The sequence below is a fragment of the Octodon degus genome, unplaced genomic scaffold (assembly GCF_000260255.1).
Source record: "Octodon degus isolate 3935 unplaced genomic scaffold, OctDeg1.0 scaffold00005, whole genome shotgun sequence".
Taxonomy (NCBI): domain Eukaryota; kingdom Metazoa; phylum Chordata; class Mammalia; order Rodentia; family Octodontidae; genus Octodon; species Octodon degus.
This window is the reverse complement of record NW_004524581.1, coordinates 26,019,741-26,039,109: the sequence shown is the minus strand read 5'-3', so window position 1 is coordinate 26,039,109 and position 19,369 is coordinate 26,019,741. Positions and strand designations below refer to the sequence as shown.

Sequence of the window (19,369 nt, the reverse complement as noted above, 5' to 3'; positions counted from 1 at the left end):
CCTCCCCTCCTGTCTTCATGACTACCCCAGGAGGCTGGCTCTGTGCTACATGGGGCCACACCACACATCTGTCAATGGGGCCTGGACCCAGGAGGTAACATCTAGGTGGGGGATCCACGGTCACTGGACGGGGCCAGCTCCCGAGGGCCAAGGGCACTGGCGTGTGCCAGGGACAGAGAACCGTATCACAAGGGACTCTGGAAGGTTCTATAGCACTGTCAGGACCCAAGTGTGTGTGTACACGTGTGTGTGCATTTGGGGAGCTGCCAGCAATGACTGTGGGGGCTGTTATACCTGCCCACACATTCGCCTGAGGACCTACTGTGTGCATAGACTGTGAGTTGCAAGACCCCTCCCCCCATGGCCGTCTCTGTGCCCAGGGGATTCAGGCAGTGACCCCAGCCTGGAAGCAGCTCTGGCCCTGGCTCTACAGCTTCTGAATGGAGGGATGATTTATTCAGGGTAGGCTCTGTGCTGGGGACACAGCAGTGACCAAGACAAGCAGGTCCTGTCGTCATGTGCTTTCAGTCTTGGGGGGTGGGGAATGGCTGGCTTACAAGAGCTGCAGGAAGAGGAGATGACAGGTGGAGAGAGAAGGTGAAAATAAAAGGAACGGATGGAGAGGGGCTGGGGGTACTGTAGCTGAGTGGCTGGGAGCAGCCCCTGGGGAGGGCACATGGCCACAACCAGCTAGAAACGGCCCATTTGTTCTGGCTCGCTTGTTACATATATTGGGGTGCAGATTAAGGAGCTCTTCCTGCACGACATTTTCACTCAGTCCTGAGAAGGGACAAACCGCACTCTCCGACGCTGTCTCTGCTCTGCCTCTGGGGCCGCCAGGTGCTGTTTGGCACTGACATCAGGAGCTCTGCACAGGTGCTTTTATTCAGCTGCCCCTTTGTGCAGGGCCACCGCTCTCCACCTTCCATGCCCACCCCGATGGCCAGAGGGGATCTGATACCCGCAGCATTGTTCAAGGCCTCCTGGAGGCCCAGTGCCCACCCTCTGGCCCCGAGTCCCCGAGTTGGTGCCTGAGGGCTGGGAGGCTCTGTGATTTGCACCATGAACAGTGGTGTTTCCTTGTGTGGGTGGGGAGTTGGGGATCCCTGGACCCCATCCTGCAGAGGCCCGAGGGGTTGGGCAGAAGCTGAAGCCAAAGGTACCACGCTGCCCCTTTCTGCAGAGCGCTTGGGAGCTGCCTACTGTTCTGTCCTGCTGCGGTACCCTGGGACTGGAGGGTGCCTGGCTCCTGGGACACAGCTGGCCGTCCAGGGCTAGCAGGAGGTGGGGGAGCTTGGGCTGGGAGAGTAGGCTTGGCTTGGCTCCACAATGCCCCACATCTGGCTGGGCTCTGAAGCCTAGTGCAGCCACTCCTGGGTTCCTCCCCAGTGGGTGCTGGGGTGGTCGTGGGGTGAGTGGCTGAAGATCCCAGATTATCCCCCGGCATCACGTTCTCTAGCTGATCGTTCTGTGCCTTCATGAACCAGCACCCCACAGTGAGCTGAAGCCCTCCCACTGCCCCAGCTCTGCAGGCACAGGAAGATGGATTGCGGCCTCTGGCCTCTCAGCCTCCTCCGCTGGATTCAAGTCCACAGCTGCTCACAGTGTCCCCGGGTTGCGCCTGCGTCTTGAGGGAGGGATGGGGCCTGCATCCAGGGCTTGTCATGCCTTCAGGGGCCAAGGACAACTCCCACGGGAGTCAGTTGCTCCCGAGGCCTAAAAGGAGATGGGTGTGGAGTTAGGCTGTGGGTACTGAACCCAGGATGTGAGGGAGGAGAGGAGCCACTGGCCACGCCCTGGTCTGTGTCCTGTCCCCCAGGAGCTCCGTGCACCCCCAGGCTCTTTGCAAGTCTTCTCCCTCTGGGCGGGGACTGTGGATGGCAGCAGCTCAGGGTGGCACAGGTGCCCCATGAGCCCTGAAGCCTCTTTGCAGTGTGCTGCAGTTCAATTACATTTGTGGGTGGCGCCTTCAGACCACGCGCTACCCACGCGCCACCCCCAGGGCTGGGCTGGGAGGAGGGGTCTCTGGATGGAGAACCAGGGTCCTTGCGTTCTAGTTGACCTGCGGTGTGACTTTGCCAGACCAATAGGGTGACTTTGCCAGCCGCACAGCTGAGGTCTGATGTCTCCCACTTGGGCCAGGGCAGCAGCAGCTGCTAGAGAGGAGGCTGGAGCTGAACCGACTCCATACCACGCTTGTCCAGCCCTACAGGTCCCGGCCCCTCGGCACGGCTCGGGGACCGCAGGACACAGGTCCTCGTTCAAGACTGCGCTTCAAGGGGCCACGTCTGGTTCCTTCTCGGGCTCTCTCCATCTATTGGGATTTTGGTCACTGTGCTCCCGGAATGGGACACGAAGTGTCTCAGGGCCCAGTGTGGAGGCTGCCTTCTCTGCCACCAGCTCCTCTAGCCATCATGCAGTAGCTTGGACCAGGCCTTCAGGGACAGAGGACAAGAGAAGCAGGAGTCCAGCAGGGGGATAGCGCTCGGCCAAGTGCAGCTGGACCACCAACACACCAAGCAGCCTCCGAGCTCTGACCCCGCCCCTGGGTCACTGCAGTCTGTCTCTGTGGCCGCCGGGTGGCTGTGGCTCCGTCCCCAGCGAGCTAAGCAGAAGCCTGGGCCGTGGCACGGCTGTGGGAGCTGCACTTACCTTTCTTCTGCAGGAGGCTCTGCCGGGCCCTGATGAATGCCAGGATGTCAGAGTCCGTCTGGCTGTCTCCAGTGAGAGGGACTGACAAGGGCCGCTCAGGAGTGCTGGGGACAAGCGCAGGCCACACCTCACCACACTTGTGCCCGGGAGCCCTTCCCCAGGATGCCACCACCTTAGCAGGAAGCCTGGAACCACCCAGCGGGGCTTCTCCTCCTGCCCGCCCACCTATGTCACAGCCACCCCAACCCTTTCATCTCGCAGGCTGGGTCCTGGCACGCCTGCCTTTAACCGTCTTTTTTTTTTTTTTTTTTTTTTTTTTTTTTTTGAGACAGGGCCTTGCTATGTAGCTGATGCTGGCCTTGAACTCACAGTGACCCTCCTGCCTCAGCCTCCGGAGTGCTGGGATTACAGATGGGCACCACCATGCCCTGCTGCTTGCATCGCTCTTAAATGTAAACCCTGTCCCCAGACCTCCCAGGTCCTGTGTGCTCTGTCCCTTGCCCTTTCGAGTCCTTGACTATCCACAACCTTAGGTCCTTTGCTGTCCCGTCTTCCCTCTGGACTGCTCTCTCCTGCCACTCCTGCTCTTGCCCAAATCACCCTTATTTTACCCATTTTTTTCTACCCCCAGCTTACATGTGATTTTTTTTTTACCATGCCTCCCCAGAATGGATGCCTCCCCCATCAGGGCTGAGCTAACTGCCCCCAAGACAGAGATAGCTGCTTCCCTGTCTCTCCTTAGAAGAACCATTTTAGCTAAGTGGCCACAACTAAAAACCCCACGCCTCCCAGCCTCCTTTGCAGCTCCCAGGGAGATTCAAAGGCAGAAGTGTCGCCTGAGGCTCAGAGCAAGCTCCTGTAGGGAGGGAAGGTCCAAGCACCCGGCTGAGCAGGTCGCTGGCTGGTTTTGGTGGCCCTCCGGCCTCACACCCTCACCTCACAGCAGCCAATGGCAGAGGCCTGCTGCACCTCAGAAGCTCAAGTGCACTTCCCTTTCCTTCTTCCCTTCTTTCTGGGGCTTTGCTGGGCACTGGCTGTGCTCAGGGTGGGTAGCTCAGTGCCACAGATTCCTGGCCTGCCCAGTGGCTCCAGGGCACAAATAGTGCACTTGCAAGAGGCCGGAGCAACTCTGCTTGGCCCTGCTAGGCCAGCTCCGGGGTGCAGTGTCTGCAGAGGGGCCGGTGGCCTGCCCCAGGCTGGCTCTTCTCAAGGCTCCCTGTGAAGCTTTTCTGCAACCCAAGGTTTGGGGCAAAGTTCCCCCAGCCCTCTGGTTGGCAGGTTGAAATGTGGGAGATGCCAGGAGTTCCCTGGGGACCAGAGTGAGGCTGGCCTTGGGCTCTGCCTGTGTAGGGACTGGACAGGCGCCTCGGGGGGGTGGAAGAGCAGAAGGGTGACTCCAGGATCCCTCTGCTGAGGCAGAGACTGTCGCTGCCTGCAGCTGGCAGAGAAGACACAGACCTGCTTTCCGGCTGGGCACCGGGGCTGAGCGGCTCCTGGCCAGCTGGGCTGGGGCAAGGTGTGGGCGGGATGTCCCTGCTGTTCACGTCACTGCAAAAACAATGGAGATCAGCACCAGGCATTCAGAGGTTTGAGGCAGAGAAATTCAGCCTTTATATTTAGGCAAAATTCACATGTTGAAGTCCTGAGACCCTGTTTAACAGTATTTAGAAGCAGGGCTTTGGGAAGGTGGTTGGGGTTGAGGAGGGCTTTCAGGGTGGGGCCCTCATGATGCTGTTAGTGCCCTTGTAAGAGGAAGAGAAACCAGAGTTGCCTGCCTGCCTGCCTGCCTACCTGCCTGCCTGCCTGGACACAGCAGAAGGGAAGTATCTAAACTCAGGCAGGGAACCTCCCTAGGAACCCAGTCAGGAGGAGCATCTGGGGGTGATTAGGCCCTGGGGACAAAGCCCTTGGGAAGGGCCCCAGTGATCCTACAATGGCAGAGTCCCCTGCCTATTCCATTTGGTGAGATGCGGGGAGAAAAGGAGGATTTTCATTGGATCTAGAGCCTGCTGGCTCCTCTTCCAGACCGCCAGCCTCGAGAGCTAGGGAAAAGAAATTTGATGAAAATGAACGAGCCGCTGGGGTCGAGCTCTGTGACAACAGTGGGTGTGCAGAGCGGGGAGTGAGCGTCCCTCTTGCGCTGTTTACACGCCAACCTTCACGGAGGTGTGAGGTGTTGGCTGCGCAAGCTGAAAAGCGAGCGGCGGTGATCACATTGTTCCACAGCGCCGTCCGCACACCCGTGAGGTCCTCCGCGCGTGGGATGAGGATGCCGTCCTGCCCGCAGCGCGGCGTGATGGGTGAGAATCGGCTCAGGCAGAAGTGGGGCGCAGCTCTGAGACCCCCAGAGCAGGACCCTCATTCACCCAGCACCCAGGTGGCCCAGGCGTGCTCCCAGCGGCCCACTGCTTGGCAGCCTCAGCTCTGCGTGCCAAGCGGGTTGCGACCAGCAGCAGGGGAGGCTGAGCTGCACTTCCGTGGCCGGTGGGTCTCAGAGGACACGGTGTCTGCTCTGAGCTGCGCTGCTGCCCTCGCTCTGGGATGGTCCTGTGCAGGGACAAGGTCAAGCCTAGAAGACCACCGGCAGAGGTCCTTTCACAGCTCGGCACACCCACGCCAGGCTGGGAGGAGGTTCCCGTGAGAGGCAGGTGAGCAGGTTTTGCCAGTCTGCTCCATAGGTGACAACCTGTGTCCCCATGTGAAAGCTGTCGCTGGCCCAGCTCCAGCCTTCTGCCCCCTTCCATCTCGGCCACGCAGGGCTCGGGGCTGTGGGCCAAGCAAATAGGAGAGAAAACTGGAAGCCCCATCTCTCATCTAGCAGGCCCCAGCCCTTGCAAAGGGAGGCCCCTCCCCTCGCTTGGTCTGAGAGGGCTGCTGTAGGACCAGAGGCCGCCACGCGGGGGCAGGCTCTGCCCGCTTTTCTTCAGAGAACAGTGCCCATCCTCAGGCTTCCTGCTGGCTCCCGGCTGGAGAAGGGAGGAAGGGTTTCCGTCCTGCAGGTGCCATGGTTACAGCTGGGAGGGTCAAGGTCAGCTGGGGATGCGCGGCAGGTCTGCAGGACCAAGTTGTTGGCACACCAGTGGCCAAGAACTCAGGGTTCCCTACAGGACACCATTTCATATTCTGGAGGATTAGAAGCCGGTAGGGGCATAAGGTGCGGCTGCCACAAGGAGGATGCAGATGCCCAGCTTGCCCTGAGCGTCCCGAATAGTCTCGTGTGGGGTAGCGGAGTCCTGGCACCCTGGGGACAGGCTGCCCGTGGCCTTTACCCTGTGTGACACTGTGTGTCATTCGCACTGATGCCCTTCTGGAGAGGGCGCCATCAGCCAGCAGGATGAGCGACCCCTGCTGAGGGCCTCTGCAGTGCCACTGAGGATCTGGCTGAGCCCGGGTCGGGAGCCAGCAGCCTGGAGCTTTGGGGTTGCCACTGGGCTCCAGAGTGGCCCTGCCCAGTCGCCTGTCACAAGAGGTGGTGCCGGGGGCACCCTGTGCGTCTTATAGCTGAGCTGAAGGACCCTGGCCCACGCTGTGGGGAAGCCTTGCAATTCAGGCTCCATGAGGGCACTCTGGGCGGTGGCCCTGCCCTTGGCCAGGTGCCCTGGGGAGCGGCAGGAGGCCGGCCGTGGGTTCCCAGGAGAGCCTGGACCACTGGGCCTCGGGCTCGTCCTCCGACCTTTCCACGTGGCAGCTAGGCTGGGGCCGCAGGGCCACCCTGGCTCACGGGAGAGGGATGGGGATGGCTGTGTGGGCGTGGAGGTGAAGGGGACAGAGGTGAGCGCAGCGGCACTGTGGGAGGACACGTGGGAGACGGGCGGAGGAGGGGAGCAGGAGCGGCTGGGAGGGACAGCGGGGAAGGAAGAGGGCCTAGGGAGTGGTGCCCGGGCTCCTGAGCTCTTCAAGTTATTAGCGACACTGTAAAGTCTCCTCCCTTCTCAGTTTCCTTACTGGAGGGGCTGAGCATGCGTGGGGAGCCCCACACCCCACAGTCCAGCTGTCCAGGCCTGTAAGGTGGCACAGCAGACTCCGCGGTGACCCTGGCCCCTGGGACGGTCAGGCTGCGGGGACACGAAGAGGGCGGAGGCTGGCGCAGGAAGCCCAGCATCTGGAAGGCTGTGAGGAAAGCCTCGGGTGAGATGCGGTCGCAGACGCGGATGATGCACCCTGCACCCGTGTCCCTGCGGGCAGCCGTGGATGCAGCATACACTGTATACACTGCCGCTGGCAGTGAGAGTGGGGATCAGACCGGGACCCAGCCTGGCCGCACCCTGGAAGTCACACCCTGGGGAGTGACTTGAGCTCCCTGCACCTGAGTTTTCTCATCTGCAAGGTGGGGACAGTGACAGCACTGATGCTGCACACTGGCTCAGGCCCACAGGGCCCGCTGTGAGCGGTGGGTGTGGGGCTGCGAGCGATCCCGGTGCAGTGGCCTTGGACGATCTAGGAGCACCAGCCGCTGGCCTGCCATCGTGGAATGTCCACAGAGCTGAGATGCCCGGCGCCAGCTGGTGACAGGCTCTCCTCCTGCCTCCCAAGGCAGGGCTCTGTGGGCCCCTCAGCAGAAGCAGAGCTGGGCTGCTTTCTTCCTGCGGGGCAGGAACTTCCGCGCAGCAGGAGCTGTGCGAACCACTAGGATGAGGCTGGAAGAGCGCGGGTCCCAGAGCCCGGCCAGGCAGCGCTGGTCTATGGGGTTGGTGGGTATGGCCAGGGCAGCTCCGTCCTCTTGGTGGGTTGGGTGCCCTGAGCCACCCGGGCTCTCAGTGCAGGGCTGGCGGGTGCACAAGAAGCTGCACAGAGCGGGCCAGGTGCCGGGCACTCTGGCTGGATGTCCCTGTTGCCACGGAGCGCATGGCTGCCTAGTTACACCACCTTCCTAGTTTTTAATTAATTAGCTTACTTGTAGGTTCACAGAAAATTGGGCAGACAGTACAGAGTTCTAACCCCCCCATTTTCCCTACGTGTAATAGCCGCATCACTGAGGTCAAGTGACAAAAGCGCAGGACCAAGAGTGCTGCATCCCAGGCCACTGAGCTGTGTACACAGGGCTTCACCCTGGTGCTGTGGGCCCGGGGGCTGGGACAACGCCTAACATCACGGGTCCACCAGCACAGTGCCTTAATGGCATGGTTTCACTTGCTGGGGCCACGGCACAAGTCTGTGGTCTCAGAACTCAAGGAGGCTGAGGCAGGACAGCCAATGCAGGCCCAGGGTGGAGAACTTAGTGGCTTAGAACTTGTCTCCAAGTAAAAAATAAAGGGCTAGCAATGTAATTCAGAGTAAAGGCCCTTGGTTCCCCAAGACTGACAAAAAAAAAAAAAAGTTCCAGTGCCCCTGGGGCTCATTCTTTCTTCCTTAGAAATGTGCGCTTACCACCGATGTTTACACTGAGTCTGTAATTTTACCTCTCCCCAAAGGTCCTGTGATTAGAATCAGGTACGCGCAGCCTTCTCAGGCAGGCTTCTTTCGCTGAGCAATGTGTTTCTAAGATTTCTTCATGCCTCTTCATGGCTCAATAGCTCACTTGTAATTGCTACATAATGTTCCATTGAATGGATATACCACAGTCGGTCACTTGTCCACTCATTTTTGGAGGACATCATGGTGGCTTCCAGTTTGGGGCAATTATAAATGAAGCTGCTGTAGGTATTTGTGTCCTGGTTTTTGTGTGAATGCAAGTTTTCAACTCGTTTGTATCTCAGCGTGTGACTGCTAGGCCGTGAGGTGAGGCTGTGGTTAGTGCCGTGAGGATCTGTCACACTGCCCGGTGCTACGGCCGTGTCCTCTCCATCCCAGCAGCGTGGCTGGGGCCCGCGGCTCCTCGCCCTCACAGCACTCCGCACGGCCACCGCTCTGGACCGCAGCGGTTCTCACATATGCAGTGCTGCGTGTTGTCTTAATTAGCAGCCGTGCCCCAGTGAGAGGGTGCGGTGCGTCTTCTACAGCTATTTGCCATTTGTGTCACTCTGGCGAGGTGGCTGGTCAGATCTTTCACTCAAGTGAGTTATTCTCTTATTGTTGAACTTATTACCCTTTGTGTGTTTTGGATGTAGTCCTTTACAGATGTGTTCTGCAAATATTTTCTCCTAATCTGTAGCTTGGCTTTTTATTTCCTCCTCCTCTTCCTTCTCTTCTCTTTTCTCTTCTCTTCCTCCCTCCTTCCCTTCCCTTCCCTTCCCTTCCCTTCCCTCCCCTTCCCCTTCCTTCCTTCCTTCCTTCCTTCCTTCCTTCCTTCCTTCCATCCATCTTTCTTGTTACTGGGGAATCCAGGGCCTCCGCACTGAGCTACATACATCCCCAGTCCTTTTTTTTTTTTTTTAAAAAATTATTTATTTATTTATTTTGTGCAAGGTCTCACTATGCAGCTCTTGGACTCTAGTGATCCTCCTATCTCAGCCTCCCCATCACTGGGATTACAGCTGTGTGCCACCACACCCGGTCTTGGTGGCCAGCTAGGTGCGCCGAGAGGTGGCATGTGGTGCTGGGGTTTGAACTCTGGTCCCTGCACTTGCCTAAGCAGGTGCTTAGTCCCTTGAGCTATCTCACAGGCCCTTAGCATTTAAAATTTAAATGAAATCTAACTGATCAGTTCTTTTTCCTATGCATCAATACTGCTGTTTAAATCACCCCTCTAGCAAACAAAATGCGCTGGCTCTTGGCTCTCCTTGGGCAGAGGAGGACACTGGGTGGTGTTTCCTGATTCTGGAAAGCAAGCTGACAGCATGGGAATTGTTGCCTGGAGTGCGGGCTTCTGTGGCGGGCCTTTTGTGTCCCAGATGAGCCTTTCTGGGTGTGCTTGCAGATGACAGAAGGTTTAGATTGCGGGCAGCCTGCATGTACTGCATACCCGGCTGCACGCTTCTGCACTGGCATGATGCTGGTAAGTGGTGTTAACCGAGGCTCGCCCTTCCTTAGGCTCCTCTTAAGGTCTGGCCAGTGGCTTTTTCTGTTCCAGCGCAGGGTGTCACATCACATGATACCTGGCTCTTCGCGTCTCCCTCGACTGGCTGCAATACTCGGACTCCTTGGTCCTGGCGACCTTGTCAGTGTGGGGAGGACCAGCCGGTGGCTGGTGGCTGGCAGAAGGTCGCTCAGCTGGGTCTTGGCTGATGCTTCATGCCTGCCCAGGGGCGATGGGCCCAGGGCATCTCGCGCACACGGGAGGTGGGCACAGTGCCTGCTGCCTCCCTCACAGCGGGACGCCGTGGGCACCCCTGCTCTCACAGCTGTGCTGCACACTCCGGTGTGAGCCCTCAGCTGCCTTCCAACCCGAGGGCCGGGTCGCTCCTGGGTGGCAGCCAGAGATGGACGCTGCACCCATGCTGCCCTGGCCTCTCCCTGGCAGTCCTTGGCCCAGGGGAGGGAGGTAGCAGGGACATGAGGCTCTATCAGCCAGAGACAAGAGCTCAGAAGGGAAGCTGACCCCTCATCGGTTAGGGCTGTGGGCACTGTTCCCACTTCATGTGGCATCATGGGAGGTTGCTGCGTGTCTTCTCGCTAGCACACAGGGTGGACATCCCAGCTCTCGGTGCCATCTTGTCCGCAGCCCTCAGCTCCCTCCCTCACCCTGGTGCACTCTCCTTCTCTCCCTGCAGATCACGCTCGGTCAGGGTAGGAACTGGATGGAGCCTCTGGTCTCCTGTCACCATGGTGGGTGTCTTAGCTACTTTTTCTCATTGTCACCCAGAGTTAAAGGGGAAAGGTTTGTTCAGCTCACAGTGTATGGAGGTTTCCGACCATGGTCGGCTGGCTGCATGGCAGGGTGGCGTGGAGGAGGGGCATCTCAGGGGAGCAACAGCTCATGGTGGGCAGAAGATGGCAGAAGCCAGCAAGCGACCAAGACGCGCAGCTAGCAGCAAGCCTTGTCCTGTCCCTATAGCGTATCCACAGCCTCAGGCACTGCAGCACGAGTTGGTCATGCTCAAGGTCTAGCCACTTTGGAAAAAGCCCTACTTTTGACCTCAAGAGGCTCTGGGGGGACAGCAGGACACAGCTGTAAGGTGGGGGTCAAAGCAGGGACTGAAAGGTGTGTCCCAAACAAGCTCATGTGCTACCTGCCTGCGGATCTATGCCCAAGTGGTCAGCAACAGCAGAGCCTCCACTAAGGGTGTGGAGCTGCTGAGAGGTGAGAGTAGGGTGGTGAGAGAGCTCTCCCAGGGCCCCCAGCCTTCTCCCCTTACCTTCTGTTAGCCAGAAGCTGGGACCAGTCCTGCTGGGGCTCAGCAGTCTGCGGAGAAGGCTTCCCTGGACCCAGGGGGTTCACTACTGGAGAATATGCCTGCTGGACCGGAGAAGAGCATCAGCCTGAATCTAAGGCACAGGTAAGTGTTGTTGATGCAATTTGTAAAAAAGGGGAAAAGCCAGTTATAAAAGTTGGCATGCACAGTGTATATGGCAAGATAGAAACCCAGATACACAAAAAGCTACAACTTTTGTTGCACAGGTCCTGCTTTACCTTGGTCTTAACCATCCAGTAGAAAAGTATGAAGACAAAATATAGGAAGTAAAGCCATGTTGTTATGTTGAGCTGTGGGGGACTCAGGTCAATAATTTCTGACATTGCCAGTTAAACAGAGGACGCAATGCTATTATGGGCTACTGGACTCTTTTAGAATATTTTGCTGAGTTACACACCTATAATATTCAATAACGGTACTTAAAAAAATGGGGTATAACTATGAATGTCCATTTTGTATCTGTGTATTCAAAGTGGTTGGGACAGATATATAGTTGCATTCTCTTAATGAATAGAATGATTTTTTCTAATGGTGTTTGTAAATAGGATCACAAGTCTGCATCTTGTACAGCAATTAACCACTAAGAAGAATATATGCAGTGTATTATTTGTTGAAACTGTACTTTCAATTTGATTTGAAACTGTCTCATTACTATATGTTTATCAATAAAACTTTGAAAAGAAAAAAAAAAGAAACCCAGATACATTTATATTCTAATGTCAGGCATCAAACTATCATCTTTGGATGGTAGTATTGTGGGGAATGTTTGATTCATTCTTTGTGCTTTTCTGTACTTTCCAAGTTTCCTGAACTGAGGAGCTATTAATTTTTGTAGACAGACGATGTCATCTGACAGTCCTCTAGAAATCCACATATCTTCGCACACGGATTCTCTCCCAGCGACAGTGAGCACCTTGCACAGGGCTCGGGAAGCCTGTGAGCCTTCAGCAGTGGGTGGGCGCGCTTCTGTGGCTGCCACGTGGGCCTCGGCAGGATGCCTGGTGACCTCCAGGAGCACCGAGCTGGGGAGCAGCACAGGAAGCCAGCAGGCAGTTTCCCTCGCTTCGTTATCTCCCAGGCGGCCCCGCAGAGCGGTCTGTTCCAATGTGCTCAGAGCCTTGCTGCCTCAGCCTACTCGGGCTGCATGGGCAGCACAGGCCGAGAAGCAGCCCTGCGGCAGTGCCAGCTTGGCTCTCTGCGGGAGGACGCCTCGCCATCCCTGTCTCCACCATCTGGCCCTTCTGTCTCTGTGACATCTGGGGACGGGCACACTGGAGCTGACCTCCTCGGCTGTGATTCTAGTGTCTCAGTGAGTGACCGCCTGTGTGGGAGTGTTGGCCTAGCGGCTCTTGGGGGCCAGATGCGGCTGCTGGCCATGCTCACTGGTGACCTGGGGCCGGCAGATGCAGAGGCAGACGGAAACCTTTGTATCTTTATCGACCTCAACTTCAACTTGAAGTCAATAAATGAAGCCAGCAACCACAGTAGGGTTAGCAGTTCCTGTGGCTTTGTCCCCAGGAGAAGCCACATAGATTCTCACACTGTCACCGTTGGGCAGAGATCTTAAACTGCTGTGTTCATTATGACTTTGAAATTATGGCCAAATTGAAACTATTTTATTGATAATATGATGCCTAGATTTTATTAGTTAATGCAGCTGTGAAGTATTATGCAGAGTATTGTGTCATAATGTAGCTTTTAAGCTATTTGGAGAGCTGTATTTTAGCCTCATTTTTAAATTTTTTACTCTCTTGTGCATTTAATTTGATCCAAATAATTTCTGCTGCAGTCCTGTCGCACAGCCACATGGTGGGACAGCAGTGACTGCATGGTTGTGTGTGTCTTGGGTAAATATCTTCTCTGGCTCTCACTGTCTTTGTCCTTCAAATGAAGGGATGAGTCATACAGGTGATCTCAAAGGGTCCTGGCAGCCACCAGGTGACACGACAATGTGTTCTTGGTCACTGTGACCACAACTGAAGGGTACTGGGGACAGCGGAACCTGAGAGCCTATACTGTTTCTTAGCAGATTATTTTAACTTTCAGAATAATAAAGAAACTTGTTAGGAATCTATCTAGGAACATGCATATATTTATGTACAGATATGCTTTGAGTGAAAACTAAGAACTCAAGAACGGCTTGGTTAAATTCATTAAAATGGGGGCCGGGGAGATGGCTCAGTGGAATAAGCGCTTCCCTGGCAAGCGCAAGGGCCTGAGTTCAATCCCCGGTTCCGGAAAAAAAAAAAAAAAATTCATTAAAATGGATTTCTGTGATGGAGTGGCACCAGCCTGGAATGATCTAGAATAACAACAATCATTCCAAACAGTTAAGGCAGAATAAGCTGTCTGTGGCTCTTGAAGGGCAGTGCGATTCTACTTTTATGAAACATATTGGTGCACGCAGGCAGGAAAGATAAAACAGTGCAGGCAACACACTAATACTGGCTATCGTGAACAGCAGGGTTTAAAGGGCTTTTCCGTTTTTCTTGTCTATTCTTACACTTAAATGCACATACATGAGACTCTGCAGTAGGAAAACAGCAAATGTCAGGGTGCTGTCCTTGGAGTCTGTCGCACAAAGCGATGTTGGGCTCAGCCCTAGGTTGGGGAGCTGCCTCTTCTGACCTGAGCCCCGGCCCAGCGCTGGAGCCCCCACTCCTCCTCTGTCCCCCGACAGCCCCTCCACAGCTGTCCTGGTGTCCCCAGACCATACCTGTAGGTTGGTGGCCTCTGCTGCCCACCAGGCTTCGAACTCCTTCTGCAGCTTGACCTTGGTTTTGTCCATGAGCAGCTGCAAGTGCTCGATCTCCACCTTCAGGGCTTTCAGGCGTGTGAACATTGTTTTGTACCTGCAGCGGGATCAGAGAAGAGGTCGTGACCGAGTCTTGAGGGTCCATACCCAGAGGCTGCGCTGTAAATGCATGGATTTGTTGCTGCGAAGTGGGGCAGCGTGGCCCTGGTACCGAGGGCCAAAGCCAGGCCAGGGCCCAGGCTTCACGGAGCCAGGCAATTTTGTCCAGTGGCCCCAAGGCCAAGCCACGTACCCAGTGCACAGAGTGGACAGAGCAGCTGGGATCTGAGGCTGGGTGGCCCGGCTCTGGGACTACAGTCACAGCCGCCTCACCGTGGTGCTAGTAGGCTTTGTGATGAGAGACCAAGGCTACAAGACAGCTGCTTCGTTTTGTTTTCAGATGGGGCCCTTGTATTGCCCAGTATGACCTTGCACCCCTGAGGCTGTGCACAGGGCTGGTGTTGGGGATGCAGAGGAGGCGACCTGTGTGGTGTCCTCCGAACCTCTCTACTGTGCAGGGCTAGCACATGTGCTGAGCACACAGATGCTGAGATGAGCTACAGCGCTTGCCCTGGGTGCTGGGCACTCCGCAAGACTACCTACTTGCAGCACCTCCCTCCGTATGGAGGGGCTTTGGGCCCCTAAGGGACTGTGGTGCCCTAGGCAGGCGGTAGACAAGGGGTGACTGTGGGGCCCGCACTCGGTTGTCCTCCTGGTGGCAGCAGCCCCCAGGCCAGTGCAGGAGGTGGGGCTCCGAAGCAGCGCCCCCTCTTCCTGCTGTTCCACCCCCCTGCAGTTCCAGCCCAGGGCTCTAGCTGTCCTAGAGTCAGCGCTCAGGTTATGCGAGTTGGCTAAGGTGGGTGGGCACCTTCTCTTCTCCTCCTCCAGCTGCAGACGGAGCTGCTCCTCCTGCCGGTCTGGTCTGAGGGGCGCGGCTGTGTTTTCGGAGATCCCTGCAGGGGGAGATGTCCCGTTACCCCAGCGCAGAGAAGAGGTGAGGGAAGCGGGAGCAGCGTTGAAGCGCACCCCAGGATGCGGCGGAGGGAGACCTTCGGGGCCTCTGGATGGCAGCATCTGCCGTGGAAGGGGCTGTGTGGCTCCCACCCCTGACTACTCGCCCTCACTTCCTCCCAGGCCCCGAGGTGAGGTCAGACGCCGCCCCGCCCCAGGGAAGCGCTTCTTGCGGACCCATTCCCCGCCTCCTGAGCACCCACGTCACTCTGGGAAGCCAGGAGTTTCCCGCCTCCAGTCCCCGCCCTGGCTCTCGGGCAGATGGGCCCAGGCCCTGTGGATATGCGGCCGGTGCAGGTCAAGCCTTGGTGACATGCCTAGGAGGGCTGGGCACTCAGCTGTGACCGCTGGTGGCCGCCCCTGGCGCCCTGCAAGCTCGCCAGCGGGTGCCGGTGTCCCGCTGTGGCTGTGCGCACACCCGTGTGCAAACTCCCTATTCTGTGTCCTTAGCCTGGGGAGGGCGTCTGAGAAGTCACAGCGCCCTGCTTTGGCTCCCGGAGGGCCGAGTAACTCCTCCACGCTTGATCTGCCCACCTCACACGGCTAACTTCGGGCGCTGGAGCCGGGGCCAGGCTTGTTGGGTCGCACTATGAATTGCTTGGGCTAGGAGATTCCTTCTGTCGTCTTCTTGGCAGGAGTCATCAGCCTTCTGCACAAGGGCTTCCAACACAGGGAGCCCACTACTGGTATTTTTATTTTTTTGTTTTAAAGAGAGTAAAAGTAATAAAAACGATGCACAATTTCAAAAGAAGATCATGGGAAATTAACAATGATCATTGTATTATACATTGTTAGCCTTCTTTTTTCTGGTGGAACCGGGCACTTGCCGGGGAAGTGCTTATCTACTGAGCCATCTCCCCGGCCCCTGCTATCTTTAAATTTTATTTATTTATTAGAGAGAGAGAGAGAGAGAGAGGCCAGCTCAGTCCACCAGGGGGCGCGGCTGGCTGGCATGTGGTGCTGGGGGATTGAACCACGGTCCCTGTGCTTTGCTGAGCTTGTTCTATGTAGGTGCTTTAGACCACTGAGCCATCTCTCCAGCCCCCTGCTATCTCGGGCTCATTTCACTTAAGAATGTGGTCTCTGGTTGCATCCATTTACCTATAAAAGCCTTGAGCTTATCTTTCTTTAGAGCTGAGTAGTACTCCATTGTGTAAAAATACTCCAATTTTTTTTTTTTTTTATCCATTCCTCAGTTGATGGGCACTTGGGCTGTTTCCAAGATGTAGCTATGACAACGCACAGGTCACCGCGGAGCTCCACTCCCAGAGCAGCCCAGCCCAACTCCTCGTCTGAGGTCGCGTGACCTGGTTGCTTTCGTGGTCAACCTCAGAAGCCTGGAGCTGGACCTCATATTCCATGTAGTTCTGAGAGGAGCTGAGTGGGGAAGGGCTCCTCTTAGCTTTTAAACATTTAAGCTCTGTATTTCTATAGCAAGTGAATGACAAGCCCTGGTCATTTACTAAGTACCGTCTACAAACAAGGCCTGGGCTAGGCCCCCTTATCTTCTTGCTATCCTGAAAATAACCTGGCAGAGAAGGAAGTACTGACATTTCCTTGCAGTTAGATTTGTAGCCTAGAGAAAGCCGTAAATGACCCTTGGTCACAGCCCTAGCAAGGGGCAGAGCTGAGCCTTGAGCCTCTCGTTTTTTCTGGGCCAGAAGAGCTCAGTGCCTGTGTTGTTGGCAGCTCTGTCATGCTTGGTCCCTATTAAGCGGCGATCAGTTTAAAAACTTTCCTGCTTTTTGATGGTTAGCTGTCCAGATGTGTCCTATGCCAGTGGGGCAGTCATGGCCCCAGAGGTGATGCTTCTTCACATTACTGGTCTGCAGCCTGCTACGAGCGCAGGGTTGGGCCAGGACTCTGTCTGTCTTGTCCCTGGACCAGCAACCTTGCCTTCCTTGTGGCGAGTGGCGAGTGTGAGCTGAGCAGCCATGGAAGGCGTGCAGCGCCGTGGACTTTTCAGCTGGTGACCTCACTGGTGCCGTGAGGCGAGGTGGACAGCCTGTGCACGCCAGCCGCAGTCCCCCAGTCAAGGCACAGGAAACCTTGCCTTGAGGGCGGGGACAGGGTCTCTCTCTCCCTAGGCCCTTGGGGCTTTGCTCAGACACTCTGTGCGGTACACTCAATGCCACGCAGATCTGTGGTCGCTGTTCTCTGAAAAAAGCTATGCACGATGCTTAAGGCAGTATCTCGGCACCAGACTAATAGCGTTGGGCTTTAAATGGACAGAATATTTCCTTTCCTCAAAGTTTCAGAAACGGGCCCATCCATCTTCCAGCTTGCCTAGAAAAACAAAACCCAGTGGAGCTCTGAATCTTTTCATATTTCTGGAGCCCACGCCAGGGCACCCCTGAGAAATTCGGGGAGCATCTGAGTGACTGCTCTGGGCGACTGCTGGGGGGCAGCTCTGCACACCCGCAGGGGCAGGCGGGAGGGGCGGGCTTCCGTGTGACAGCTGTGCATGTCATCACATTTGTGGTGCGGGACAAGTCCCTGCCTTGCCCCCAGCTGGAGTCATTTCCATGGGCCACTGCAGGGTTCCTGGAAGATGACAGGCAGCAGGGACCCCAGAAGTGTGTGGGCACTTGGGCACTTGAGGCCAGGGGACCATTCTGATGGCAACAGTCACAAGCAGGGGCAGGCAACACCAGCAGCTGTGTGTGTGGCCAGGTCTCGGGCGCGGTGCATGGTCGTGTCCTCCTCCCCAGTCCCCAGCTGGCCTTGTCCTTCGGCTTTGCATAAGGCACAGTGAGGCTCACAGTGACGGGAGGCTCGAGCAGTGCGTACAGCGACAGCCCGCAGGGCCGGGCCTGGAGCCAGGCCTCATATCCCTCACTTCAGTGTCTATCGCACGGCACAGACAACATGTGTGCCCTGCCTCTGGAGGAGTCACAGGTGGCAGACAGACCCCAAACGAACAAAAAATGAAGAGTAGAAAGTGCTGTGAGGAAAGATGAAGCCGGGCACAAATGCAGAGGTAGGGTGCGGTGCTGCCACGCTGGGTGCCCTGTGACCAGTGGAAGTCCACAGAGTGGACAGTGGAAGCGCAGAGGGCCCGCAGCAGGAGCTGCTTGCTGTCTGTTAGTGACTGTGAGCAACACAGTGTGCCTGGGGTGGTACAGGGAGCCGAGGAGACCGAGGCCACAGCTCAGAGGCCCTGGCAGGCCCTGCTGAGCACCCCAACCTCGAGAGCAGGGGAGGCTGCAAAGGAGCCTCTCCCAGGGGACAGGATCGGCTTGACTGACTCCTTTGTGGCTGAGTCAAGCAGCTTTTTGCTGACCAAGAAAAAGTTACTCTTAAATGAAGAATAGGCACCATGGGCTGGCGCCGGGGTGCTGTGAGCCTATTGAGAGGATCCAGGAAAGAGGCTGGGGCTGGGACCCCGGGCTGCCAGAATGAGGCTACCACATACCCCCAGGACCATGTTACCCATGCTGTCATGGCAACCCCATGGGCCCGTGGCCAAAGGTGGTGCTTGCTCAGTGAGGTGCATTGTAATGACCAAGGGTCACCCTGGGCTGCTGCTGAGACCTGGTTTCCCTCTGCAGAGGGACAGGGCTGGGGACTCAGAGGGCAGCAAACCAGAGTGACTGAGCAAGAAGAGGGAGGGAGGAAGGGATAAACAGGCAGGTGGGCTTCGAAGTTCTCTGTCCCCCCTGGCCCTGGCCAGCGACAGACCCTCCAGGCACCAACAGGAGGCCCAGGGAGCCCTCCTCACAGGCAGAATTTTGGCCAGAAATCCAGCCCTGGAGGACAAAGGCCCAAGTGGCCTGTGAGGTCACACTGCTTTTCTGTGGGACAGAAGGCTCCCAAGTGACAGAAAGGCAAGAAGAAAGGATTTGGCTTCATTCCAGCAGCCATAGGTCTGAACGCCACACAAGGGAGGAAGCCTGAGCAGTCAGGTAGTAGCTGAAAGCTCAAGCTGGCATGAAGGGGGTGGCGGTGGGACACACAGTGCTGGGCTGACCTCATCTCTGAAGTCCCCAGTATTGGGAACCAGTGGTGCAGGAACAAGAGGGACTCCGGCTGGGAGGGTCAGCGGAGGTACAGCCCCCTCCCAATGGACATGGCTCCGGTGCAGAGGTCTCTAGCTCCTCTTCCCACTGCCCCATGGCCTCTGTTCTCTGTGCGTTCTCTTCCAGTTATCCTGCGCTGGAAATGTGCACAATCTCATTTCTTTGGTTCAGTGCTTCTCAATGAGGGGATGGACACCAGAGTGTTTTACAGAGCTTGTAAAAGCACAGTGTACTTGTACACAGAGTACAGCAAACGGCTGTACCCCAATCCACAGGGTTAGCATTTGTCAGTGGGGTCCCCTGCAGGCCCTATGGCCACTCATTGCTAATCAACTGTGCAAGGCATTGAGCACCTTCATGCCAGTCCTCAGTGTAGGAGTTCCCAGGACTGTAGGACCTATAGAGCTTTAGAGCGAATGCTACTCAGGAGCGAGTGTGTCCCCAGTGCCCCGCCTGTCCCTGGACTTTGGGGGGCCACTGTGATCAGGGGAAGAGGAGCTTGAGGTTCGCAGCACAGCACGTGGTCTCTGAGGTTGGCGCCTCCTGCATGTGGCCCTTCAGGTGCTCGGTGGGGCGGAGTTTGAGAGTCCACAGAGCTGAGTAGCAATAATGCAGAGCTGGTACGTGGGCCTGGTGCTTCCTCTGTGCAATCTCACGTGTTC

General features: G+C 56.6%; 1 protein-coding gene and 1 pseudogene across 1 annotated transcript in view; both read right to left on the bottom strand.

The window, feature by feature from the left end:
- LOC101574963 overlaps positions 1-362 on the bottom strand; it is an 11,679-nt pseudogene extending 11,317 nt beyond the window's left edge.
- Positions 363-896: 534 nt separating this feature from the next.
- Positions 897-19,369, bottom strand: part of Kif6 (kinesin family member 6) — a 355,828-nt gene continuing 337,355 nt past the window's right edge. The window contains exons 17-22 of the mRNA XM_023720189.1: positions 14,546-14,630; positions 13,600-13,735; positions 10,827-10,924; positions 4,111-4,200; positions 2,653-2,756; positions 897-1,716 (exon numbers count right to left, since the gene is read on the bottom strand). Of these exons, the coding sequence (XP_023575957.1) occupies positions 1,700-1,716; positions 2,653-2,756; positions 4,111-4,200; positions 10,827-10,924; positions 13,600-13,735; positions 14,546-14,630 (530 nt within the window). The 3' untranslated portion in view covers positions 897-1,699. The remainder of the gene's footprint in view (positions 1,717-2,652; positions 2,757-4,110; positions 4,201-10,826; positions 10,925-13,599; positions 13,736-14,545; positions 14,631-19,369) is intronic.